This window comes from Hylobates moloch, unplaced genomic scaffold, assembly GCF_009828535.3.
Source record: "Hylobates moloch isolate HMO894 unplaced genomic scaffold, HMol_V3 SCAFFOLD_16, whole genome shotgun sequence".
Classification (NCBI taxonomy): Eukaryota; Metazoa; Chordata; class Mammalia; order Primates; family Hylobatidae; genus Hylobates; species Hylobates moloch.
In genome coordinates this window covers 5949497-5977062 of record NW_026652291.1, presented here as the reverse complement: position 1 = coordinate 5977062, position 27566 = coordinate 5949497, and the positions used below count along the sequence as shown (strand labels likewise).

General features: G+C 53.6%; 1 protein-coding gene across 3 annotated transcripts in view; it reads left to right on the top strand.

The window, feature by feature from the left end:
* The window catches only part of HHIPL1 (HHIP like 1), a 71116-nt gene that overhangs the window by 22674 nt on the left and 20876 nt on the right, over nt 1-27566 (top strand). Inside the window, exons 1-2 of one of the 3 annotated variants that reach the window (XM_032180235.2) lie at nt 17465-17832; nt 24550-25196. In XM_032180235.2, coding sequence (XP_032036126.1) covers nt 17578-17832; nt 24550-25196 — 902 coding nt within the window. In that variant the 5' untranslated portion in view covers nt 17465-17577. Of the gene's footprint in view, nt 1-17464; nt 17833-24549; nt 25197-27566 lie in introns of those variants that run through there. The other 2 variants (XM_032180234.2, XM_032180236.2) reach the window with 2 other exon arrangements.

Here is a 27566-nt window from a genome sequence, read left to right as displayed (position 1 = left end):
TCCTTTCACCCATCCATCTATCCAGCTATCCATCCGTCCCTCCATCCATCCACCCACCTACCCATCCATCCATCCACCTATCTGTCCCTCTATCCATTCATCTACTCTTCTATCTTCCCATCCATCCATCCATCCACCCACACATCCATCCATCCATCCATCCATCCACTCACCCACCTACCTACCCATTCATCCATCCACCTATCTGTTCCTCTATTCATCCATCTACTCTTCCATCTTCCCATCCATCTATCCATCCATCTGCCCATCCATCCATCCATCCATCCATTCCATCCATCCATCCATCCAACCATCCATCCATCTGTCCATTCATCTGCCCATCTACCTGCCCATCCATCTGTCCATCTATCCATCCATCCTTGTCTACATTTCTTCATTCAGTACCCATCTCCTAAGCCCCTAGTGGTGCCACGTTCTGTGCCAGGTGCCAGGGTGCCAGGGATGAATGAGGAGAGGTCCTGATACTCATTCAGGCTGGAGAGACAAGCCTGGGCATTGTTTCAGTGGGACATGGGGTAACAAGTGCTCTGGAAGGTCAGCCCAGGAAGCTGGGGCAACTGCAAGAGGCAGGAAAGCGTTGCTGAAGTCCAGGTAAGCTGGGCTTGGCCAGAGAACACACCGAGTTGGGGGGAGCATTGGAACAGGCCTTAAGAGCTGGAAAGGAAGTCACCAGGCAAAAAAGGGGACTGTCCAAGGCAGCCCAGACAGAGGCAGCAGCACACACAAATGCAGGATGGGAAAGGAACATCTGGAGATGACAAATGGACAGAGCAGAGTCAGTGAGGTCAGGATGGGCTGGGAGGAGAGGGCAGGAAAGGCCTCTGGGGAGGAAGGGCTGGAATGCCTGGCCAACGAACTGCACCTGATTCTTTAGGCAGTGGGAGGGGCAGTTGTTAGGCAGGGAAGATGCATGATCAGTTTGGCAGTCCTAGAGGGGGATGGATTGGAGGGGGCAGGCCATGAGGGACTGCTGTGATGGGCTAGACGACCAGTGCTGGTTGGAGGACCGAGGCCCAGAGAGAGGCGAGACCTGCCAAGGTCCTAAAGTGAGTGCTCCCCAGGCAGGCAGGAGCCCAGGTCCCCAGGTAGCATGGCAAAGGGCCCAGATGCTGAGGCCATGGGACTGGATGGGGCAGGTGTGCCGTGGCTTTGTGTGGGGGCAGTCTCTTCCTTTCTGTCCTCTCTGAATGAAAACAACACCAACAGCCGGGGGTGGTGGCTCACGCCTCTCATCCCAACTCTTTGTGAGGCCGAGACGGGTGAATCACCTGAGGTCAGGAGTTCGAGACCAGCCTGGCCAACAGGGTGAAACCCCATCTCTACTAAAAATACAAAAAATTAGCCAGGTGTGGTGGTGGGCATCTGTAATCCCGGCTACTTGGGAGGCTGAGGCAGGAGAATCACTTGAATCCAAGAGGCAGAGGTTGCAGTGAGTTGAGATCATGTCATTGCACTCCGGCCTAGGCAACAAGAGTGAAACTCCAACTCAAAAAAAAAAAAAAAAAAAAAAAAAGGAAAAAGAAAGAAGGAAAAAGAAAAAAAAACGAAAACAACACCAGCGAGGTTTGGTAAGCATGTATTTTCTTTCCTTTTCTTGGGAGGTAAGTGGGGGTCACAGGTGACCCCAGCTTCTTGTTCCCAAACTCCTGGAGCCCTCCCCTCCTGAATGCCGGAGGTTGCACAGTCCAGTGGGTCCCTTCTAGCTTCCTGTGTGGCCTCAGGTCTCTTCCCCTCTCGGGCCTCAGTTTCCCCGTGGCTTCATAGAGCTAGCTGTACCTGCTCTGCCCACTGTGAAGGATAGCAGGAGGACGGAAGATGAGGTAGTGCTTCTGGAAATTTGAGATGCCAAGTCCAAGCCTAGGTGCCTCCCTGCCTCCGAGGAGCCTCCCCTGATGTCCTGGTCACCGCGGCGCTGTGCTGTGGCCACCAGCAAGACCGGCTGCACCAAGGGGCCCCCTAGCGGCCCAAGGAGTTGCTGCAGCCACCTGGGCCCAGGCACGTCCTTCCCAGACACCCGCGGATGTAGGACCTTTCTTGGGGACCCAAACCACCTGCCAGGCACTGCACTGGGTGCCAGGCCAGGGAAACACCATCTCCTGGCAGCCCTGTGAGGTGGGCCTTTCCCCACCTTACACCTGTGCACACCTCCAGGGGACTGTTCCATATCATCAGGCTGCTGGACAGCCACAGGCTGGACTATGGCGCTGAAAATCAGTGAACTAAACAAGAGGCACAACATACATAAAAAATAACATGAATATGTATTTATCTTAAAAATAAAGACCGAGTATGCTGGCGCAGGCATGGGCTCTCTCTGGAAGATTATATAAGAGACTGGCATCACTCAGGGTTTTCTGGAAGGCTATCTGGGAGGCGGGGGCAGGGGCGTGGGCACAGGGTAGGAGGGACCCGTGTTCACTGAATTTCGTTTTAGACTTCCTGATTTTTTTTTTTTTTTTTGAGATGGAGTCTCTGTTGCCCAGGCTGGAGTGCAGTGGCACAATCTTGGCTCACTGCAACCTCCACCTCCTGGGTTCAAGTGATTCTCCTGCCTCAGCCTCCCAAGTAGCCGGGATTACAGGTGCATGCCACCATGCCCGGCTAATTTTTTTTTTGTATTTTAGTACAGACAAGGTTTCACCATGTTGGCCAGGCTGGTCTCAAACTCTTGACCTCAGGTGATCTGCCTGCCTCAGCCTCCCAAAGTGCTGGGATTACAGGCGTGAGCCACCGCACCCAGCCCTTTCTGATTTTTGAATTATATAGAAGTATTGTCTATACTTAAAAATACACTAAAGATTTAAGAAGTCATAGAGTCATAGGCTCACGGACAGAAAGCAGCATGGAAGTGTTCTCATTTTCCCCTCAGTTACAGCAGAACTGACAGGAGGCCGCTTGGCAACTATTTGCTTGCCTGCCTCCAGTGATGGGGTGCTCATCCCTTACGTGGCCAGCTCCCAGTGTAGAAAGACCCTCTCTCTATGAGTGGAGATGCATTGCCCTGGTTTCTACCCACTTCCTGAGATAACCCTGTGGGAGTCTGTAGGACAGCTAGCATTGGCTGAGCCCCCACTGGGTGCCAGTCAGTGGCTATGGATTCAGCCCCGGAGGAGCTCAGAATCCAATTTCTGGGATCTCAGCATTGGGCAGGGCACTGAGGCCATTTGGTAGAAGCTGCAGCCAATGCAGGACCTGCCCCATTGCACACTGGGCAGGCGGTGGTTAATAACAAGAGGGAGGAAGCCCCTGGTCCATCCGCAGCCCCTGTCATTCCATTGCGTTTCATCATCTGACTCCGCCTCCTCTGTCAGCCTTTACAGAAAGGCCTTGGCCTTCACCATGTGGTGCTCACACCCTTACACTGGGACTGCAGACTTTGATTCCCTTGCCATTCTGGAGGTCAGAAGTCCGAGATCGAGGTGTCCGCGGCAGCCTTCCTTCTGAGGCTACAAGGTCGATATTCTGTCCCCTGTCTCTCTCCCAGCCTCTGGGGGCTGCTGGCAATCCTGCTGTTCCTGGGCTTGTGGAAGCATCACTGGATCTCCGCCTTCACCTGCACACAGCCTTCTCCCTGCACGCATGTCCTCTGTCCAAATGTCCCCTTCTGATAAGACCCCAAATCCTACCAGATTAGGATGCACTCTAATGACCTCACCTGCACTAATTCCATCTGCAGTGCCTCCATTTTCCTTTTCTTTTCTTTTTTCTTTCTTTCTTTCTTTCTCTTTCCTTTCTTTCTTTTCTTTCTTTCTTTTTCTTTCCTTTCTTTCTTTTCTTTCTTTCTTTTCTTTCTTTCTCTTTCTTTCTTTCTTTCTTTCTTTCTTTCTTTCTTTCCTCTCTCTCTCTCTCTTTCTCTCTCTTTCTTTTTTTTGACAGAGTCTTGCTGTGTCACCCAGGCTGGAGTGCAGTCAACCTCTGCCTCCTGGGTTCAAGCAATTCTCCTACCTCAGCCTCCCGAGTAGCTGAGATTACAGGCATGTGCCACCATACCCGGCTAATTTTTGTATTTTGGCCAGGCTGGTCTTGAACTCCTGACCTCAGGTAATCTGCCCACCTCGGCCTCCCAAAGTGCTGGGATTACAGGCGTGAGCCACCACGCCTGGTTCTATTTTCAAATACGGTCACTTTCTGGGGTACTGGAGTTAGGGCTTCCACATATGCACTTGGGGGAGACACAGTTTAGCCCGTAACTGATTCCCTACAGTCCTGGCCCCAACACCACTCAGACATGGGAGTCACTTTTGCTCTCTGGGCCTCATTTCCTCGTGTGGACACTGGGTACACATGGGGTTGGACTAGCCATGATCTGAGGGTCCTTTCTGCTCAGAATTTGTAGGGACCCTCTGTGACTTCTGGCTCTTGAGACGGAGTCTCGCTCTATCACTCAGGCTAGAGTGCAGTGGTGCAATCTCTGCTCACTGCAACCTTTGCCTCCTGGGTTTAAGCAATTCTCCTGCCTCAGCCTCCTGAGTAGCTGGGATTACAGGTGTGCACCGCCACGCCAGCCTTCAACTCTGCCCTATCCCGCCCTCAACTCTGCCCTCCCTATGGTCCAAAGAGATTGCTCCTGCGGTGGGCCTTGACTGTCCTACTGGCCAAAGTGCCCCGGAGCCCCTCCTTTGGCTCTAAGCCCATGCCCCAGACATCCTGGGATGAGGGGTGGGGCTCTAAGCACAAGGCCAGCCCAGGAGGATCCCCTTGGGATGGGGACTGGGACAGTGCCTGGGAGCGAGACTGGGAGCGAGACTGGGAGTGGACATGGGGCAGGGCCAGTGGGGGTGAGACCAGCAACCCCACCAGCATCTGGCCCGTCTACCAGGCACAGCCTGACCTACGTTTTGGGTCTTGCACTAGAGTCTCTGTCATCCATCTGCAACTGCTGACCCCAGGTAGGGGCAGGGAGAAAGAACAGGAGTAGCTTCGCACACCTGTACGGTGCCTGTGTGTTTGAGAATCCCAAACTCTTGCATTGGGGTAGATCTTAAACATTATCCAGGCCCTAGCAGGAATCTTCTTACCTGCACTCTCAGAGGTATCTTTGCAGCCTCTGCTGACTTACCTCTGAGGACAGGGAGCTCACTACCTCTGGGGGAAACCCAATCCCTGTTCATTAGACTGAACTGAAACCCTCTTTCTGTTGGCCCCAGTTCCACTCTCTAGGCTTCACAGGGCAGGGCTGCTTCCTCCCCTCCGTTGAGAACCTCCAATCCTCATCCCATCCCACATCTCCCCCCTACCTCTAAATAGGCTCCCATTTGACCTTATCACCAAGTGGTTCTGAGTGGCCAAGCTCTGAGCAGGCTATCACTTCCCTTTTTCTGAGTGTTAGATCTCTATTAATGCAACCAGGACCACAGTGGCGTTTGGGTGACTGCATCACCCCCAACTCTGCTTGGACTTGCTCACAGGTGTTGCTCCAAGACCTGCCTCCTGTGCTGTGCTGTACAGGCAAGCGTTAAGACTGAAGTCTCTCCCTTTGTGTCTGCATCGTGCTGCGCTGGCCATCACCTCAGCCTATCACATCCTTTGGAAGCCTAAGTCAGTCATGTGATTCCTTCTCTCGCCAGCCTCAGGCTATTTCAAACCCAAATTATGGACAAATTGGTGTGTGTGTGTGTGTGAGAGAGAGAGAGAGACAGAGAGAGAAACAGAGACAGACAGACTATTTGCATGTATGGATGCGGGAGTGAGGAGGGGGTAGAGGGAGGGTCCTATCTGAGGCCTCATGGAGCTGAGACTCAGACCCATCTGGGCGAGTCTGGCCAAGTGGTGAGTGGGTGGGCCAGGTGGGTGGATTCATGTGAGAGACAGAGGCGCCTCCCAGGGGCGGGAGAGACACAGAAAGGCGAGAAGCCTAGCATACTGGGGAAGGCAGCTGCCGTTCAAACTACTCCTTAATCAGCCCCAACTGAGACATGGCTGAAGCTAGGCTGCGGGAAAGGTGGGTACCGACAGAGCCGCCCCAGGGAATCCCTGCAAGACCCTGCAGCCCAGAAGGTCGCCCCCAGGGGAGGGTGCGCCAACCCCTGCACACCTTTGCCTTTCTGCCTTGTGGTCTCAGCTGCAGCCTCGGGGAAGCCAGGTTGACAGGCACTGTGGGAACACCCAGGAGAGAGTCTGTGATGCCTGGCAGACCCCCCCAGAGGAACTAAGCAGAACTGTTTGTGAGACATGCCACCCTGGGGACCCCAGAGCCATGTCACAGCCCATGGAGTGTGGGCCCCTGTGGCTTGAGACCTGCAGAGTTGGGAGGGATGAGCCAGGTCTGGGCCCAGCTAGGGGTCCCTGAAGCTGGCATGAGGGTGCAAATCACAATTGGATTTGCACTGCGGAGGGGTCCTGGGCAGGGGAGCCACAGGCTTAGACGAGACTGGGAAATGTTCGAAATTGGGTTTAACTATCCTGCTTACTAAATCTGGGTCTATCAGGAGGAGGGACTCAGGACCCCACCCTCCCTTACAGGGGCCACTGTCCTTGCTGGGGCCGGAGCAGGAGAGCAGGCAGCCTCCGCCTTCCCCATCTGTAACACGGCAGCCTGTTTTCTAGCTCTGATGTCCAGGTGCTAGGATTGTCCCCTGGAATTTGGGGTTTAAAACAGGCATTCTGAAAGCTTTCAGTTGGCATTGCCCTCTCTCCCCCGCATCCAGGACAGGATCAGAAGGCCCCTGGTGTGTGAGAAAAGCACTGAGTGTGAAGTCAGGGCCTGTCTCCATGCAGGGCTGTAGCCCAGGGACACGTGGAAGCCTGGCGGGGCAGGAGCAAAGCTGCCGTTCAGTCCTCACGGGACTCGGTGGTGAGGAAAGGGAGGCTGCAGAGGGGTTTCTGCAGAGGCGCGAGCGCTCACAGTTGGCACTGGAAAATCTCCCAGCCAAGGTCCCCCTGGGGACCTGAGCTCAGAGTGTGTAGACATGTCTCCCCCAGGGCTTCTGAGCAGCGGGAGAGGGCACGTATGTGTCTGTGCAAGTGTGTGCACTTCTATTTGGAAGGGGCTGGAGATGCCTGGGGCCTGGGGTGGTATCTGTCAGCCCCCACACTGGGGGGTTCTTTCCATTACATTTTCCATTTAACTCTTCTCTACCCGGATGAGGAAGGCCCCCGCGACGGCTCTCATTTAGATGTAGAGCGAGAAGTGTTTGCAGGTGTGCTGGGGAAAATAAGTCTTACTCGAGCAGGTAAATGAACCGGGCCTTGGCTGCGGGCCTTCTCAGAGCATGCGGAGTTGTCTCTTGAATCTCTGAGAGGGACTTAGAATGTGGCATTTCCCATACTTCTCTGACTATGGCACCCTACGCAGCCCCAGCTCCTGGGAAGAGAACTGAGAAACCGTATTTTACAGGACAGAGCATGGGAAATGTTAGAACATTGGAAATCGGCATCTCCCAGAACAGCTGGGCCACACGGTTGTGGTGCAGATAAGGAAACGGGCTCAGCCAGGGCCTTCTCTAAGGTCACGCAGTAAGTTAGAAAGATGGTGGATTTGGCCCCAGGACCATCTAGCCCCGGGGATGTGGTCAGGCAGCGACGGCAAGTCAGAGGAGGAAGGCAGGCCGAGAGCCAGGCTGGCAGTCCGCAGTGGGGGTGCTGTTGTTTTTCATTCGTTTCTTTTTGTTGATGAATGGATTTTCAAACTTCCTCTGACAGGAAACTTCAAACACACGCAGACTGGAGGGCAGTGTAATAAGCCCCCCATCTCCTTCACCGACGCCGCCTGTCAGCAACTCGAGGTTGGTCTTGTGTCCCTACCCCCACTCACTACCTCCCCTCCGAGGGGCAAGTTTGAAGCAAATCCCCATTGGGGGTCTTCAGTGGTGACCCAGAACGAATCTAGCGGGTTTGGGGTGGGGGCAGGGGAGAGACACTCAACGAGCTGGAGGTACAGTTGGGGTCTGCGGGGGTGGGGGGTCCCAGGGAGGAAGCGTCCCTGAGGCCCCGATACGACAGCCCCGGGGAAATACTGGCTGCCGGATAGTTGGGGTGTCCAGGGAACATGGAGAGCCAGGGCCCTCCGCCTGCCGTCCTGAGTGGGACTTAGGGCAAAACAGTTGAAGAGTTTGGACAGGTGGGGTGCTTCCCGGGAAATAATCTCACAGTGTAGGGGGTGCCCTGTCCCTGCCCCTGATGTGAAGAATCTAGTGGCTTTGGACTGAGAAGCAGGGGAATCAGATAGGGGGTGGGGATGGCAGGGAAAACCTTCCAGGAAAGGAAAGTGACCCTCAGAGCATCCACAGGAAAGTGGGGCTGGGCATCTTCCTCCCTGGGCCTCAGTTTCCCGGCTTGGGCCGTCAGGGGTTAGCTGTGGACTCTGGGGTCTCCTCCTCTGAGGGCATCATTAGTTCTGTGGTTAGCAAGAGTCAGGCTCCCCTTTCACCCTCCCCAATCTTCCCTGCAGTGGTGAGCCCATCTCATTCATTCATTCATTCATTCACTCATTTCCTACATTGCAAGAGGCTGCACGCAGGCCCACAGACACGAGGCAGTCCAGGCCCTGCAGCTCAGGAGGGACACGGGGAGACAGAGAGAGCTACCTGCTAGGGTTGATCAGCATGACCAGGCTCTGGAGGCAGGGGACTGCTGGGCTGTGGCTTGGTGCTTCTCATTCAAATTAATCACACATATACAAATGCGTTTTCATGCAAAGTTATCTCGTGCCTTCAATAAGGCTGAAACGTGGAGCAGGAGTCCTACTGTGCATCGATCGGTCTCAGAGGCTCTTGGCCAGAGCACTGCCCTGGGAGTCAGGAGCCCTGGGTTCTAGCCTTCCGCTGCCACCAACTCCACTTGTGGCTTCAGGAAGAGTCTCTGCCTCTGGAGCCACCAGGCACTGGGTTCAAATCCTGACCCCTCCACTCTGTGACCTGATTATGACTAGCTGTTGTCACTTCTCTGTGCTTCAGCTTCTTCATCTGCATGTGGTGGGGAATGACTGGCCCAGGGGGTGGGTGTGAGTGGGAAGGGATGTCACGGAGGCTTCAGAATACTTGCCCCTGAGTCCATGGTCCCCTGAGTCCTGGAGACTCAGAAATACCTGGAGAGACCTGGGGGTGGAGTTCTGTTGGCACATGGGTGGGGGTGGGGCAGCATCTGGGGAAAGATGACCTCCTGGTCCATGGGGTCCCACTGGGACTTGGTGCTGACATGAGGCCCGCATGACGTGGCACAGGCAGAGCTCCTAGCACAGTTGTGGGTCTTTAATAAATGCCCATTTCTGTCTTCTGTTTTTTTCCTTTTCCAAGTTTAAATTTTAAAATAGATATTTTGAAGACAGAGCAGCAGATTGTCAAGCAGGCAGGACTTCAGGGACAGTCTCAGCTGCTTTTTGGTGACTTGCAAGATCTACAGACGGCAGCACTGCTTAGAGAGTGGAGTTCTAGACAGCAGTTAAATGGAGTGAATTGCCCTTTAGTGTAGACGAATCTCCAACACCAGATGGAGGGGAAAGAAGGAAGTTACAAAAAGAAAAGTGCAGCAGAGGCCAGGCGTGGTGGTGCATGCATATAATGTCAGCAGTTTGGGAGGCCGAGGGGGAGAATTGCTTGAGCCCAGGAGTTTGAGAGCAGCCTGAATAACATAATAAGACCCATCTCTACAAAAATAAAAAATTAGCCGGGCGTGGTGGTGCATGCCTGTAGTCCCAGCTACTTGGGAGGCTGAGTCAGGATTGCTTGAACCTGTAGTGAGCTGTGATTGCACCACTGCACTCCAGCCTGCGTGACAGAGAAAGATCCTTCTGAAAAAAGAAAGAAAGAAAGAGAGAAAGAAAGAGAAAGAAAGAAGGAGAGAAAGAAAGAGAAAGAAAGAAAGAAAATAAAAGAAAAGAGAAAGAAAGAGAGAAAAGTGTGGCAAGAGGCTGGTGTGGTGGCTCATGCCTATAATCCTAGCACTTTGGGAGGCTGAGGCAGGCAGATCACTTGAGGTCAGGAGTTTGAAACGAGCCTGGCCAACATGGTGAAACCCAGTCTCCACTAAAACAAAAAACAAAAAAAAATCAGCCGGACGTGATGGCAGGTGCCTCTAATCCCAGCTACTTGGGAGGCTGAGGCAGGAGAATTGCTTGAACCCGAGAGGCGGAGGTTGCAGTGAGCCGAGAGTGTGCCACTGTGCTCCAGCCTGGGCAACAGAGCAAGACTCCGTCTCAAAAAAAAAAGAAAGAAAGAAAAGTGTCACAAGAGATCATTTATACAAAGTTTAAGAACATGCCAGATGCTGTTCTGTGTTCTCTGTGGAACCTGCACGCAGCCACCTTCAGGAGAATGTTCCCTGAGCAGAGGAAAAGGTTCTGAGGCTCACGTGAGGCTGTGGTGTCAGGAGCCCCCTGGGCCTGTGATAGCTCCTGTTTTTTGAGCACATACTACACGTCAGGCACTCTTCCAATGGCCTCATTGATTACCCCCATTTAACAGATGAGTAAACCAATGCCCAGGGAGGTCAGGGGCCCTGTCCAAGGCCACACAGTTAGTAAGTTACAGAGCCAGAACTTGAACCCACTGCTCTTCATGACCAATCCACATCGCCTCTCACACTGCAGCACACAGTTCTTCATGTTTTAAAAAGGATTTCAGACACCTAAAGGGAGCGTGGTCAAATGTTAGCACAGGTGAAGTCTGGTGGTGTGTTCTTGGGTGTTCCTTCTTCTGTTCTTGGTAATTTTTCCATAAGGATGTTTACGAAGCCTGGCTCTGGCCTGAGGTCTGTGCTGGCCCCTTGTCTGGCCACGAGCTATATGACACAGGATCCCGGCTGCCCGAGTGGCAGAGCAATGGCCCACTCACTCCGCAGCACTCACGAGATGGGTCCTGGCACATTCTCCTGCTGCAGCTAAGAGGGGCAGAGGAGGCCTAGGCCCTGCGGAGAACAGATTCACCAACACCTTGGTGGTTCTCCTCAAGACAGTGGGGACAGGCGGCCTGTTGGGGAAGAGGCTGCCCCGAGGCCTTCCCAGTCTTTCTGAAGAAGGGACGCAAAACCATGGAATTAGCAGAGCCTGGTTTGCAGGAGCCGATGCATAGGTGCCCACACTGACCCAGTCTGGCCAGAGAGGTGCTGGGTGTCCACTGGCCTGTGTGCCCTGGTAGCGGCAGCCGATGGTGCCTGCCGGGCTCCTGGAAATGTGGGCAATGCTCCTGGACCCCACACCCTCATGCCCCAGAGGGGCCAGCAAAGGCCTGGTCTCACCTCTTCCCCACTCCCACTCAAGAGATAGGGAAACTGAGGTTGGGTTGAGGGAGAGTCTTTAATGGGGAATTTGAAGCAGGGCTAGGCAGCTCCCTTGTGCCAGGCAGCTTTGTGGGCCCTGAATCATTTGCTGAAGAAAACTGGGATACTTCTCAGCCCCAGGTCTGGCTTCCAAAGATGCATTTCCATTAGATGGAGTGTGAGGCACCTTTGGCCCAAAGGACTAGCTTTGTCTCTGTTGCCCTGGTGGTGCACACCCCACCGCCACACAAACAGCTCTGGCTCCAGATGGCATTTGGTGGAATTGTCCAGCTGTGGCAGGAGCTCGGGCCGTAGATATAGCCAAGTCAGAGCATTTGATCATTCATTCATTCTCTCATCCTTTCACTCATTCACTCATTCATCCTTTTGTCCACTCATGTGCTTATTTGTTCTTACAAATAATAAGATGCCCAGCAAGTGCCAGATGTCATACCCTGGGGGCTCAACAGCAGGGTCCCTGCCTTCAGGGAGCTGCCTAACTGGTGGAGACTGGGGAACCAGGTTCTGGCTTCTATATCACTACAGTTTGCTTCATCTGAAATGAATGTGGTGACTCCAGCTTCATTTTAATTCATGGTAGCATGGTGTATCTTTCTCCATCTCTTTATTTTTCAACTATCAGTCTTTACATTTAAAGTGGATTTCTTGTAGACAGAATATAGTTGGGCCTTGGTTGTTTATTTTATTATTATTTTTTTTTTTTTTGAGACAGGGTCTTGCACTGTCACCCAGGCTGAAGTGCAGTGGTGCGATCATGGCTCACTGCAGCGTTGACCTCCTGGGCTCAAGTAATCCTCCCACCTCAGCCTCAAGAGTAGCTGGGACTATAGGCACACACCACCACACCCAGCTAATGTTTTTGGATTTTTCATAGGAACAGGGTTTTGCCGCCACATTGCCCATACTGGTCTTGAACTCCTGGGCTCAAGTGATCTGCCTGCCTCAGCCTCCCAAAGTGCTGGGATTACAGGCATGAGCCACCATACCAGGTAGGCCTTTTTTTTTTTTTTTTGAAATGGAGTCTTGCTGCATTACCCAGGCTGGAGTGCAGTGGTGTGATCTCGGCTCACTGCAACCTCTGCCTCCTGGGTTCAAGCAGTTCTTCTTCCTCAGCCTCCTGAGTAGCTGGGACTACAGGCACGTGCTACCACGCCTGGCTAATTTTTGTATTTTTAATAGAGACTGGGTTTCACCATATTGGCCAGGCTGGTCTCAAACTCCTGACCTCGTGATCCTCCCGTATTGGCCTCCCAAAGTGCTGGGATTACAGCCGTGATCCACCGTGCCCCGCCTAGGCCTTATTTTTTAATTCACTCTGATAATCTATGTCTTTTAATTGATCTATTCCAATCATTCAGATTTAAAGTGATTGTTGATAGAGATGGATTACTATCTACGATATGTATAACTCTTTTCTATTGATTATACTTGTTCTTTGGTCCCACCTCCCTTTTCTTACCTGCCTTCTCTGGTTTTAAAAATTGAGCATTTATTAGTATGATTTCATTTTACCTTCTTTTAAAGCATATCAATTATATTTCTTTTTTTTTTTTTTTTTCTTGAGACGGAGTCTCGCTCTGTCGCCCAGGCTGGAGTGCAGTGGTGCAATCTCGGCTCACTGCAAGCTCCGCCTCCCGGGTTCACGCCATTCTCCTGCCTCAGCCTCTCCGAGTAGCTGGGACTACAGGCGCCCGCCACCACGCCCGGCTAATTTTTTTGTATTTTTAGTAGAGACGGGGTTTCACCGAGGTCTCGATCTCCTGACCTCGTGATCCGCCCGCCTCGGCCTCCCAAAGTGCTGAGATTACAAGCGTGAGCCACCGCGCCCAGCCTAAGCATATCAATTATATTTCTTTTAAAATTATTTTAATGGTTGGGCTAGAGCATGCAATACATATTTTGTTTACGTGGTTTTCAAAACTTTAAAATTTTTATTTATTTATTTTCGAGATAGGGTCTTGATCTGTCACCCAGGCTACAGTGCAGTGGCACAGTCTTGTCTCACCACAGCCTCACCGTCCCAGGTTCAATCAATCCTCCTACCTCAGCCTCCCAAGTAGCTGGGACTACAGGTGCACACCACCATGCCAAGCTAATTTTTGTATTTTTTGTAGAGATAGGGCTTTGCCATGCTGCCCAAGCTGGTCTCAAGCTCCTGGGCTCAAGCAATCTGCCTGCCTTAGACTCCCAAAGTGCTGGAATATCAGGGGTGAGCCACTGCGCCCAGCTGGGTTTTTTTAATTAATAGACTTTTTGAACCATTTTAGATTTGCAGATAAATTTGAGCAGATACTACAGAGGAAATACGTTTTTTTCCTAATAAAAGTCCACCTTCAAATAACACTACACCACTTCATGTGTAGTGTGATAACTTATAACAGAATTTCCAGTTCCTTCCTCCCACCTCTTATGACATTACTGTCATCCATTTCACTCATCCATGTGCTATAACCATCCAGTACATTGAATTTCTGACCTATATCATCTTCTTTCTCCCTGAAGAACTTCTTTACTTCTTCTTCTTTTTTTTTTTTTTTTTTTTTTGGTGGGATAGAGTATCTCTCTCTCACCCAGGCTGGAGTGCAATGGTGCGATCTCGGCTCACTGCAAGCTCCGCCTCCCAGTTTCAAGCAATTCTTCTGCCTCAGCCTCCCCAGTAGCTGGGATTACAGGCATACACCACCACACCCAGCTAATTTTTGTATTTTTAGTGGAGACTGGGTTTCACCATGTTGGCCAGGCTGGTCTCCAACTCCTGACCTCAGGTGATCCACCCGCCTCAGCCTCCCAAAGTGCTGGGATTACAGGCGTGAGCCACCGTGCCTGGCCTGCTTGCCTGGTTTCTAATAACGTTTGCGGTAATTTTTCTCCTTGTTCTTCTGTAGGTAAGGTATTTTTTCCCCTCTGGCTTCTCTCAAGGTTTTTCTTCATCTTTGGTTGTCTGCAGTTTGCATAGGATATGGCTCGCTGTCGATTTTTTGGTATTTATCCTGTTTTATGCCTCTTAGATTCTTGGATCTGTTGTTTTGTATCTGTCATGAATTTCAGAAAATTCTTAGCCTTTTTTTTTTTTCTTTGAGACAGAGTCTCACTCTGTGGCCCAGGCTAGAGTGCAGTGGTGTGATCTTGGCTCACTGCAACCTCTGCCTCCTGGGTTCAAGTGATTCTCCTGCCTCAGCCTCCCGAGTAGCTGGGATTACAGGTGCCCATCACCACGCCTGGCTAATTTTTGTATTTTTAGTAGAGATGAGGTTTCTCCATGTTGGCCAGGCTGGTCTCGAACTCCTGACCTCAGGTGATCTGCCCGCCTCTGCCTACCAAAGTGCTGGGATTACAGGCGTCAGCCACCGCGCCTGCCCTTTCAGCCATTTTTACTTCGACTATTTCTTCTGCTGTTTTTTTCCCTTTCTTCTCGTTCCCATTTTCAAGTTATCTGTATTTACGTCTTTGGAAATTGTTCCACAGTCCTCGGATGCTCTAGTGTTTGTTTTTGTAACTTCTGTTTTTCTGTTGGTGTATCAGTTTGAGAAGCTGCTGCTGACGCATCTTTAAGCTCACTGATGTTCTCCTCGGCAGTCTCGGTCTACTTGTCAGTTCGGCAAGGGCATTTTTATTTCTGTTACGATGTTTTCGATTTTTAATACATCTTTTAATTTTTTTTTTTTTTTTTTTCTGAGATGGTGTAGTGCTATTTCCCCCGCGCGGGTGGGGTGGGGCGGCCTCAGCGGTGCCCACGCTCCGCCTCCCGGGTTCTCGCCATTCTCCTGCCTCGGCCTCCCAAGTAGCTGGGACTATAGGCGCCCGTCACCATGCCCGGCTAAATTTTGTATTTTTAGTAGAGACGGGGTTTCACTGTGTTAGCCAGTATGGTTTCGATCTCCTGACATCGTGATCCGCCCGCCTCGGCCTCCCAAAATACTGGGATTACAGGTGTGAGCCACTGCGCCCGGCCTTAATTTTTTTTCTTAAAGTGGACCCCTCTCTGCTTCTATTACCCATTTGTCCTTGCCAATGTCCTTGTTAATACTCAGAGATGTTTGGTCTTGATGTTGTCAATTTTTTCCACCAGAGCCCTTAACATATTAGTCATAGTTATTTTAAATTCCATGTCTGGTAATTTCAGCATCTGTGTCATGTCCCAGGCTGGCTCTGATGCTCCTTCTGACTGTGACTTTTCTTTTTTTCTTTTTTGAGACAGAGTCTCGCTCTGTCACCCAGGCTGGAGTGCAATGGCACGATCTCGGCTCACTGCAACCTCTGCCTCCTGGGTTCGAGCGATTCTCATGCCTCAGCCTCCCAGTAGCTGGGATTATAGGCACGTGCCACCACACCTGGCTAATTTTTGTATTTTTAGTAGAGAGGGGATTTCACCATGTTGGCCAGGCTGGTTTCGAACTCCTGACCTCAGGTGATCTGCCCGCCTCGGCCTCCCAAAGTTCTGGGATTACAGGCATGAGCCACTGTGCCCGGCCCCTGACTGTGACTTTTCTTATCTTTTTTCATGCCTTGTTGTTTTTCTGGAAAGCCAATCAGGATGTACTAGATAACAGGAACTGAGGTACATAGGTCCTAGGGTGAGGATTTATGTTACTCTGGCTGGGGCTGGGCTGTGTTTGATGTTTTCTGTGGCTGTAGGAGCCCAAACCTCATGGCTGTGGCCCAGGCTCTGTGTCACTTCCACCTCCGTACACCCATCTGGAGCCCTGTGTTGATGTGTGACGATCACCCAGTTCTGAGTCCCAGCTGGGAAGCAGGGGCCATCGTGCCCTCCGATTCCATCCCAGCTCTGCCCGTCCCCAGCTCTCTGCAGGAAGCCCCTGCAGGCTGCATTTCCCACCCTAGCAGCCCTCTTCTAGGTTCAGCCAATGAAAGCCACAGGTGGGAGCTGGAGGGGAGGTGGCAGAGAGAAGCCAGGGTATTTCTCCCGCTCTGTCTGTGCAGAATCTCTGACGGTGGCTATCTCTAGCTCTGGCCAGACAGGCCTTGTGAGGGTCCAGCTTTGACGAGGTGACCATAGCTCCTTGGCTCCGGTAACATCTGCTCTCCCTGCATCAAGGACCTGGGGACCGTTCCTACTGTTGCTGATCTCAAGGTTACCTCACTGAGCCCTGTATGGCTTCTTAGCCTCTTTGGCTTCAAGTCCCTGCATTAAATTCCCCGTGTTTCAAATTCTCAGAGATGTTCGGCTGTGCGGAGACCCTGACTCTTACATTCCACCTATTCAGGCCAGAGCCACACACCTCTGAGTGCTCCAGTCCTGCCGCATCTAATCCACCCCCAGCTCTGCCAGGAGCACGGGTCCAAAGACAGAAACATGATCCCCCAGGACAGTCCAAAGAGACCTGCAGAGGACGGATGTGTGCGTTGGGGCCATGAAGATGGAGTAGGAGCTCACTGGACAGAGAAGATGGGGAAGGACACTCTAGGGAGAAGCAAATGCTCAGGTCCACTTGAGAAAACGCCTAGGTGGTTTTGGTGCTGTGAGATTCTGGGGTAGGTGAGACAGTGTGTGCGTGTTTGTCTGTGTGGGTGGTTTTGGTGCCATGAGATTCTGGGGTAGGTAAGACAGTGTGTGTGCGCGTCTGTATGTGTGTGTGTGGGGGGGGTGGGGCGGGGTTGGGTCTGAATCTCCAGCAGGGGCAGCGGAACAAAGGGCTAGATGCCCATCCCAGGAGGTAGACTCATCAGTGCTCCCTGTGCGAGAGTGGAAGTGGGGAGCCCCAGTGGGTCCTGGGCTGCAGGAGAATCCGCTGCCCCAGGAGCAGAGACTGGGAAGAAGCCCACAGTAAGGGCAAAGGGTGGACTGTGGAGGCTGCTCCGTCCTCCCCCCACACCCCAGGCCAGGTTTCGCTTCTCCCTGAGAGTCCTGGGGCAACACCCCCTGTCCTTTCCCTCGCATCCCCATTTTTAAGCTGTTACGTGAGAGCTTTTGGGGACGGGCTGCGGGCATCCCTTTCCCTAGCCCAGTGGGTGGTGGAACCGGAGCCCAGGAGTCCAGGCCTCTGGCCCTGCGCCTCCCTGGCTAAATAGCGCCCTGTGGGGAGGAAGCAGGGCCCCAGGCGGAACCGGGAAAACACACCGGGGCTTTAAACAGACCGGGCCACTCCCATTGAATTTGGAAAGCGGTTAAGAGAGGTCGTGCCGCATTCTGCGCCGCATCCCTCTTCCTTCAGTCCCGCCGCTTGTCCCCGACCAGAGGTGACCTCCTAGAAGGGGAGGTCCCCAAACTCGAGGCCCTGCGTGTAGGGAAGGGGAGCGCCCGCCCCTTCCCCGCCGCCGCGAGCGCCCCGGGAGGAGACCGGGGCTGCCGTCCCTCCGCCTCTTCCCCCGCGGGGCGAAGCGATGGCCCGGGCCGGAGCCGGGGCGCTGCTGGCGCTTTGGGTGCTCGGGGCCGCCGCGCATCCGCAGTGCCTGGACTTCAGGCCGCCCTTCCGGCCGCCGCAGCCGCTGCGCCTCTGCGCGCAGTACTCGGACTTCGGCTGCTGCGATGAGGGGCGCGACGCCGAGCTGACCCGCCGCTTCTGGGCCCTGGCGAGCCGCGTGGACGCCGCCGAGTGGGCCGCGTGCGCCGGCTACGCGAGGGACCTGCTGTGCCAGGTGAGCGGGCGCGCGGCCACCGGGTGGGGCGGGGCGCGGGCGGCCGAGAGCAGAGATCAGAACCCCGCGGGGGCGAGGGCCAAGAGTGGGAGGCGGGCTCGGGAACTCTAGGCCCCAAGAGGGAGTCATTTGGCACCGGGCGGGGAGACCGCGCATCCCAGGACGACTCTTGGCTTTGCCATTCATTAGTTTTGTGACTTGGGCCTTCTCGGGGCCTCAGTTTCCCCTCCTGAAGCAGGAGGGACAAACAGATGATGTCATCATTTCCTCAGAGGTTGGGGGCTCCTCTGCCCCAGTCCCATGGAGTCGACCCCTCAGCGTCCCACCCCGAGCAGCTGCACCCTTGTCGGGGTACCAAGGTGGAGAGGCATCTGTCCCGGTCAGTGCTCCTCTGTGTTGTCCCCGGGGCAGTGAAAGCAGGGGGCCCTGCCGTGGGCGTGGTCAACGTGTGGCCAGGGTTTGTTGAGGCGGTTGGGGCCACTGCCCCCCACGAGAGTCTCACCTCCGTCCTGATGCCCTTGCCATTTCTGCCACCACCTCTGTGGGTGCTGTGCCCTCTCCTGGGGATGGCACCCTGGCCTGGCAGAAGCTCTCTCAAGACTGAGCGACAGCTCTTTGTTGAAGCCCCTAGGCCCCCCATCTTCCCTCTGAGGGTGGAGCCCCTGCTTCTGTGCACACCTGGTGGTGACACTGCTGTTTGTTTTCCTCTTGTGGGAGTCTGAGGCCGCAGCGCCTGACCACACCCAAGTGGGCAAATGCTGTCTGGCTGAACGCAGAAATGGAGCAGGACGGGCAGCCCCAAGGCATTCCTGCCTCAGCATCTGGGCAGTGAGAGGCCTGGGGTGGAGAGGCCCCAGGGGCCAGGGCCGTGTCCCAGCCTTTGGCCAGCAGGGGCAGGTGGTGTGGGGAAGGGCAAGAGGGCTGACTTGGAGTTGGAGTTTGATCCTGGCTCTGTCACTTCCCCGGCTTCATGACCTGGGCAGGTCACTGCTGCACCTCACAGTATCTTTAAAATGAAGCTGAGTATGGTGGCTTACGCCTGTAATCTCAGCACTTTGGGAGGCCGAGGTGGGCAGATCACTTGAGGTCAGGAGTTCGAGACCAGCCTGGCCAACATGGCGAAACCCCATCTCTACAAAAATACAAAAATTAACTGGGCGTATTGGGGAGCTCCTGTAATCCCAGCTACTCGGGAGGCTGAGGCAGGAGAAGCACTTGACTCTGGGAGGCAGAGGTTGCAGTGAGCCAAGATTGAGCCATTGCACCCCAGCTTAGGCAACAGAGCAAGACTCCATCTCAAAAATATATTATAATATAATATAATATATAATATAATATAATATATAAAATAAATAAAATAAAACCTTAACCACCCCCCTGGGTTGCCATGCAGATTAAATGCCACATACTAGGGGCTCCGTAAATGTTTGCAGTTGGATTTCTCGAGGGCTTCCTTGGCCTTTACTGGCTGCCCAGCCCTGGGAAAGGTCCAGGTGAGGCTCGGAGCCCAATTCAAGGAAGACTCAGAGGTAGGCAGGGACTTGCCCAGTGGTCACACAGCCCAGCGGTGGTTGAGGTGGGGACATGGACCACACTCACTGATGTGAGCACATATCTAGGTGGGAAGCAGTAGACTCCGGGAGGATGAGGAGGGGGCCCCGGGGAGCTCCAGAATGCAACAAAGGGTGGGCTGGCCGCCTTTAGGTGGGCTCTGCTGGACTCCCATGCTGTGCACCTCAAGGGCACGGGAATGGTCTGGCCAAGCGTCTGCCTCCCTCACCAGCCTGGGGGCTCCTCAGGACCAGGTCCTTTGGTCTCCCCACCCCCATCACATAGCAGGGTTCCTGCATCCATGCCACATTTGTCTATTGAGCACTTGCTATGTGCCAGGCTCAGCAGGGCAGTGAGGTGGGCAGGTGGATGGAGGAAGGGAAGGGTCAGTCCTGATGCTGTCCCTTGGCAGGTTTCTTGGGAACCTTCCCAGGACAGCCTGGCCTTAAACAACCAGCAGTGGAGTGACCGCTAACACTTCAGCCCAGGCGTCTCTGAGACTGACCTCATGTCTGGAGTGATCTTAGAGACGGCGGCTGAGGCTGGGTTGTGGTTTCACTGACGGGGCCTCCTGGAGCATGCTGGTGGGAGGACCGTGCTCTCTGCTAGCCAAGGTGGAGTCTGCATTTGGCACCTCCTGATTTCCACACGGGGAGGTGGCGGAGGTGCCTTATTTATAGGTCTCTGTTAGTGTGGAGGCACTCAGGCCTTCATACCTGCTTTGGGGAGATGGGAGACTCTTTCCTGAGGCTTTGCTTGTCTAGTAAGTGCCTGTGTCCTCTGGAGGAGAGAGGACAGCCATGGCACGTGGCACCCCCAGTGCATCTCGTGTGAGCTTCCACATCACTAACCTCTCCTGTGACTGGGGTTGCCTCTCTAAGCCGCTGAAATCATCAAAGCATGGTTTCTGATGGAGATCTCCATGAAATGTACTCTATGGGCTCATGTATTCAGCAAGCTCTCCCTGAGCCTGTTAGGAGGCAGCCCTGTGCTGGATGCTGGGCCCAAAAGCGGTTGGCAAGTCACAGGCCCAGTCTCAAAAGTCCCCTTTGTCACTTCAGGAGACTGACACACACAGGAAGGTGCCAGAGATTCCTCAAGGAGTGTAGGAACAAGACCACATACCTCAGGGAAGGCTTCCTGAATGTTGGTTGCATGTTGATAGCTCATTATTTACTGAACAAACACACACATCTTCTCCATTTATTCCTCCCAACAACTCTATGTGGTTGGAATTCCTTTCCCCATCCATAGATGAGGACATAGGGCACAGAGAGGTTAAGGAGCTTGCCCACGGTTAAGAGCAGTAAGAGATTAAGGAGCATTCCCCATGGGGAATGTGTGCGCTGGCTCCAAACCCATTCTCCTAACTGCTTCGCCACACCGCCTCCCTCCTCGAAGCCCCACTGTGTCCCACAGTCCGTGGAGTGGACAGACATGCAAAGAGATAATGAAGTCCTAGCCAAGCTGACTGGCTGCAGCGCCCCCTGGCGATGGAGCAGTGACTGCTGTAGAGAACTCACCCTGTAAGCAACAAGATTCAATGGAGTGAGTGTCGTGCCTGGGATATGGACAGAGTGCATTGGGAGCATCCATAAGAGCCAGGGATGGGACAGTCAGCGCCCTGGGAGCATGGAGGACAAGAGGGGACCTTTGAGTCGGCCTTGAGTCATGAATAGCGGTTTGCCAGATGAGGAAGTAGGTGAGGAACGAATATCCGATGGACAGGACACTGTGTGCAAAGGCTTGGTCTTTCAAAGAATGAACGGTGGACATAAGAAACCTTCAGGACCCAGGGCCGTGGGTCACGAGTGTCAGTGACATTGGGTGGCAAATTCTGGGTAAGATGGGGGCTCTCCGCCCCGCACTGAATGGCCCGGGCAGCTGGAGCCTGAGATACTGGGCTGGTTTCCTGTGGGCTTCCTGCCACCTGCCCCCAAACACACTGAGGCCAAGCTGCGGATCATCCTCTTGCCAGCAGCAATCAGTGTGTCCTCTTGTCACTTCCTAGCTCTGGGCTACCCTGGTCTGGGCACCACATTCACATTGTGTGTAAGTAAGAGTACATAGGCCACGAGGAAGTATCCACTGTGTGATTGGGATGCGTGGATGCTGAGGTCTTTGGCCTGGCTCCCTGAGGGAACCTTTGCTCCCTCTGTAGTTCTGGATTGGGCTTTGGTGAGCGGAGGGCTCTCGTTGCCTTTCAGATGTCTGTTCTGCCCCTCACTGCGTCTCTGGAACCAAGATGGTGCCTGGTACAGTCTCTGCTCCGTAAATTGTTGGTGAATGAAATGTTGCTGACTAATCTGGAAAGAACACCAGTCCAGGCATCACGAGGCTTGGGTGTGAGCCCTGGTTTGGCTACTTCTTGGCACGTGGCCTTCTTTAAGTCTCAGTTCCTCATCTATAAAATAGGAGTCAAGCCGTGTGCGGTGGCTCATGCCTATAATCCCAGAACTTTGGTGGGCCGAGGTGGGAGGATTGCTTGAGCCCAGGAGTTCAAGACAAACCTGGGAAACAGAGAGAGACCCCGTCTCTACAAAAAATAAAAATGAAAATTAGCCGGGTGTGGTGGAGTGCGTTTGTGGTTCCAGCTACTCTGGAGGCTGAGGTGGGGAGGATCGTTTGAGCCCAGGAGGTGAAGGCTATGGTGAGCTAGGATTGTGCCACTGCACTCTAGCCTGGGTGACAGAGAGAGGCCCTGTCTCAAAAAATAAATAAGCAAATAAAATAAAATAGTGACAATGACCCTACTTTGCAAAGATGAAAGAAGGCACGTGTGCACACAGCCCCTCCCTGGTCCACGTGCAGCTGCCGGCTGACCCACAGGCAGTTCCCGGGGAACCATGGGAGGGACAGCACACACGGCGGCCTGAGGCCTGGCCATCTGGCCTGCTCATTGGCAGAGGGGAGCATGTAAGACATGGCACCCTGGTCTGTACCTGGGACAGTAACTGACCAGGACCCCAAGACATTCTGCCAAGTGGCCCTTGGCCTGTCAGGTGAGACCTAGCCTCACAGCAGTAGAGGGGCCAGGAGGACACGCTGTGGTATGACCAAAAGTCACAATCATGTCACAGGAGTGAGTGGGCTCTGGCCTGGGGCTTGAGAACACCCTGGGAGGCAGCCTGCCATCCCCCATCCCCAATCCTCCCCCAAATGTCCCAGAGGCCTCCTGCTGGAACCCAGCCTGGTCCTGCCTGTGAGGGGAGGGAGTGCGTGGCTTTCAGCGCCTCCCCTCTGCAGAAGGAGCATCCCCCAAAGCCTCTGGGGGCCCAGAGCCGATTCAGACCCAGACTTGGCCTGGTGGACTCACAGGTGGGGGAGGGTGTCAGCCACAGATAGAAAGAATGACCACGCCACAGGCCGGCGGCTCTAACGGGGAGGCCCGCAGACAGCCTGGAGCTGTGGCCTCTGCTTTGGGTAGGGGTAGGGTGCAGGGAGGGTGCTGTGGTGTGGGGACACTTAACTGGCATTTGGGGATGGGTAGTTGGGAGCTGGCTGGTAGAGCTGAGCAGACGTGGCTCAAACCCCAGCCCATCGGCATGTGACATGATACCTTGGGCTAGTGGCTCCCTTCTGCTGTCTCTGCTTCCACCTCTGTGCAGTGGTAATAAGAACAGGCCTCCCTCCCATTGTTGCCTTCAGGAGGAAATGCAGATTCCCGGGCGCACTGGCCTGGTGCCTGGCCCACAATTTGCCCCAAACCCCAGGAGCTGCTGTGATTGGTTAGCATGCTTTCTCCCATGGCCGTGGCCATAATTTAAGAATAAAGAGAATTCTGCCTGCCAGAGAAGAGCAGGGGAAGGGCATGCATACAAAGGGAACAGCCTGTGCTGAGGCTCAGAGGTGTGAAATGGCAGGGAGTAGTATTAGTCTCTTCCCTCATCGCTATAAAGAAATACCTGGCTGGGTGCAGTTGCTCACGCCTGTAATCTCAGCACTATGGGAGGCCGAAGCGGGAAGATGGCTTGAGCTCAGGAGTTCGAGAGCAGCCTGGGCAACATGGCAAAACCCCATCTCTACAAAAAATACAAAAATTAGCTAGGCATGGTGGCTCTCGCCTGTAGTCCCAGCTACTCAGGAGGCTGAGGCAGGAGCATCTCTTGAGCCCAGGAGGCAGACGTTGCAGTGAGCTGAGATGGTGCCACTGTATTCCAGCCTTGGTGACAGAGACAGCGAGAGAGAGAGAGAGAGACCCTGTCTCAAAAAAACAAAAGGACAAACAAAAAACAAAACAAAACAAAACTGGGTAATTTATAAAGAAAAGAGGTTTAATTGGCTCACAGTTCTGCAGGATATATAGGAAGGATAGTGGCCTCTGTTTCTGGGGCATTCTTAGGAAACTTACAATCATGGTGGAAAGCAAAGGGGAGGCGGGCATGTCCCATGACGACAGCAGGAGCAAGAGAGAGACGGTGTGGGGGCACACTTTAAAACAACCAAATCTCATAAGAACTCACTCACTCTACAGTACCAAGGGGAGATGGTGCTAAACTAAACCATGAGTGAGAACTCCGCCCCTGTGATCCAGTCACCTCCCACCAGGCTCCTCCTCCAACACTGGGGGTTACAATTCTACACGAGATTTGGGTGGGGACAAGATCCAAGCCATATCAGAGTATCAGGAGATGGAAGGTAGACAAGAGGCTGGAGAGGTGGGGAGAGGCGGGAGCTGATGGTGGAGCTGTCCATGGGCAGAGCCAAGTCAGAGAGCACTTCGTGTTTTACTGTTTTTCAACAGATAGAGGCCAGAAGGTACTGGAGGCTGTGGATGGGGTGGTCAGGGAGGATTGGAGGTGAGCCTTGGGCAGGAACCCAAGTTAAGTGCAGCAGTGAGCTGTGCTGATGTAAGGGCGGAAGCGCACTGTTAACACAGAGAGGGTGGGTGACAGTGCCTCAGACTCTTCCTGGCATACGGCAGGTGCTCCAGAGTAGCTGCTGCTATTAATAGGAGTAGTAATAGTGTTCTAACAGAACAACACAAACATTAAGACCTAAGGTTTGCTACTGTCCCTGAGGCTTATCAGTGGTAACAGACAGATGGCGTTGTCTCCATTTTATGGATCAGCAGACTGAGGCTCTGAGAGATGGGGGACCCGCCCAAGGTTACACAGCTGGTAAGCACCTCCACAAAACATCTCTGAGCCATCACTGTCTCTGCAGGAATGCTCGCCGTATGCAGCCCACCTCTATGACGCCGAGGACCCATTCACGCCCCTGCGCACGGTGCCCGGGCTGTGCCAGGACTACTGCCTGGACATGTGGCATAAGTGCCGGGGGCTGTTCCGTCACCTCTCAACTGACCAGGAGCTCTGGGCACTGGAGGGCAACCGTGCCAGGTTCTGCCGCTACCTGTCCCTGGATGACACGGACTACTGCTTCCCTTACCTGCTGGTCAACAAGAACCTCAACTCAAACCTGGGCCACGTGGTAGCCGATGCCAAGGGCTGCCTGCAGCTGTGCCTGGAGGAGGTGGCCAATGGGCTGCGCAACCCCGTGGCCATGGTCCATGCCAGGGATGGCACCCACCGCTTCTTCGTGGCTGAGCAGGTGGGGCTGGTGTGGGCCTACCTGCCCGACCGCTCGAGGCTGGAGAAGCCATTCCTGAACATCAGCCGGGCGGTGCTCACCTCGCCCTGGGAGGGTGACGAGCGCGGCTTCCTGGGCCTTGCCTTCCACCCCAGCTTCCGGCACAACCGCAGGCTCTACGTCTACTACTCAGTGGGTATCCGCAGCAGTGAGTGGATCCGCATCAGCGAGTTCAGAGTCTCTGCGGATGACAAGAACGCTGTGGACCACAGCTCTGAGAGGTGGCTTCCTTGGGGAACCCGGGCCTGGGTGGGGGCAGGCGCCCATATGCACTGCTGTGACTGTACCAGTTGGTATCCTGTTCTCACATATTGTGAATATTTAACACACCTGGTGGGGGTGCTGAATTTCATGCTTTGGGGCTTGGGGAAGGACAGTTTTACACAACAGACCTCACACAGGGATCACATCCAAACCCCTCCATCTGGCCTGCGAGGCCTGACATTTCTCCACGAACTCTTGTTTCAGGCACTTTAGATGCTTCATTTCATTTGATTCTCCTAAAACCCACTGAGGCTAGTATTATTTCTCCCATTTTACAGATAAGAAAGTGGAGGCTTAGAAAGGTGAAGTGTTGGGTCACACGGGGAGGGAGCATCAGAGCTGGAACCCTGATCTGTTGTCTCCAAAGCCCACCCTCTGCCCCAGCCTGCCTCGCTCTGGTCTGAAGGTGCCATCTTTTTTTTTTTGAGATGGAGTCTCACTCTGTTGCCGAGGCTGGAGTGCAGTGGTGCAATCGCAGCTCACTGCAACCTCCACCTCCCGGGTTCAAGCAATTCTCCTGCCTCAGCCTCCCGAGTAACTGGGGCTGCAGGCACACACCACCACACTTGGCTAATTTTTTGTATTTCAGTGGAGATGGGGTTTCACTGTGTTGCGCAGGCTGGTCTTGAACTCCTGAGCTCAGGCAATCTGCCTGCCTCGGCCGAAGGTGCCATTCTTGAGTCCCATTGGCTCCTTTTTCCCACCTGAATCCCCTGCCTCAGGGAACTTGCTCTTCTTCCTGCCCTGAAGTTCATCTGTTCCTGCCTCCGGGCTTCTGCTCCTGTCAACAACGCCTGCAGAGCCTGCACTCAGGATGAGTTATGCCCCAACTGTTTTCAAAATGGGTCTGACCTGACCTTGCACATGGGGCACATGTATCAGTCTGAGTCCAGTAGGAAATAAACCCTGTATCAGGTAACTCAATAGGTAGGATTTGATCCTGGGAGTCAGTACTCAGCGGTTAGAAATGATAGAAGGGCTCAGACGCGGTGGCTCACGCCTGTAATCTCAGCACTTTGAGAGGCCGAGGCAGGTGGATCACTTGAGGTCAGGAGTTCGAGACCAGCCTGGCCAACATGGTAAAACCCTGTCTCTACTAAAAACACAAAAACTAGCTGGGTGTGGTAGTGGTTCTCTATAATCCCAGCTACACGGGAGGCTGAGACAGGAGAATTTCTTGAACCCAGGAGGCAGAGGTTGCAGTGAACCAAGATCCTGCCACTGCACTGCAGCCTGGATGACAGAGCAAGACTCTGTCTCAAAAAAAAGAAGGCAACCTGGGGAAGGCAGCGACTCTGAGGTTAAAAACTGGAGGAAGCTGCCTCTACCCCTTGGGTGGGAGGACAAAGTGAGAAGATGGGGTTACTGGGGCCCTGGAGCTGGGGACACCCAGTGGAAGCTGGAACCATAATTGGTCTGGGCAGGAGGAGGTGGAGCCAGGGAGAAGGAGCAGCTGCTGCCAAGAAGCTGCTTAAAGCAGAGAAGGGGAAAAATTCCAGTGCTCCTCCCTCTCCAGGCTCCTGCCAATGCTGTCCACTGGCTGAACCTCGCTGGAGGCCAGCTAGCTAAGAAGCCTGGGAAATGTCGTTCATAGGAGCTGACCCCCTGCAGTAGAGAGGAGGTAGGGAGAGGGCCAGGACTGGGTGTGAGGGCAAATTGGCAAAGAACAGCACATTGTGTGTTTGATAAAACTGTAAAATCTTGACACTGAATGTATAAAAAGGAGGAGAAATCAAGTATGTTAGCTATGAAGACTAATGTGAATCTTTATAATTCACAGCATTAGTTTTGACTATGAGCTTCCTGGCAGCCAGAGCGAAAGGAGGAAACATAATTTTCAGGATCTTACAGGAGGCTGTACAGCCAGTTCTCCGAGAGAGACCAAGTTTATCACATGGACCTGACAGAGGGGAGATGGAGGGACAGAATGGATGTGTCTTCAGTGGTGACTTTTAAAAATGAATTCCTGATAAAGACTTGAGGTGGAACTCAAAATATGCAGATGAACATATTTCAGAGTGGGGGCTCAGCAAAGGTCCTCTGGTGACCTCACAAAGTCAAGCCTAGAATTTGACTCACTCTTGGGGAGAGGTAGGCGCAGCAGGCTCGGGGCAGGCCGGGAATGAGTGGTTATCCTTGCCTGAGTCTGCTGTCAGTCTCTCTCCCCAGAGCTGAGATCCCAGTGCCGGGTGGATGACTGAAAGCCTGAGCTGTTCTCTCCGTGGAGAAGCTGGAGTTTGGAGCTCGGTATTGCTCCCCAGATCATATGCACAGGCCCCACAAAGAAAAGGCCTCCAGTCTTGGCTCTGAAAAATCAAAGTGCTGGG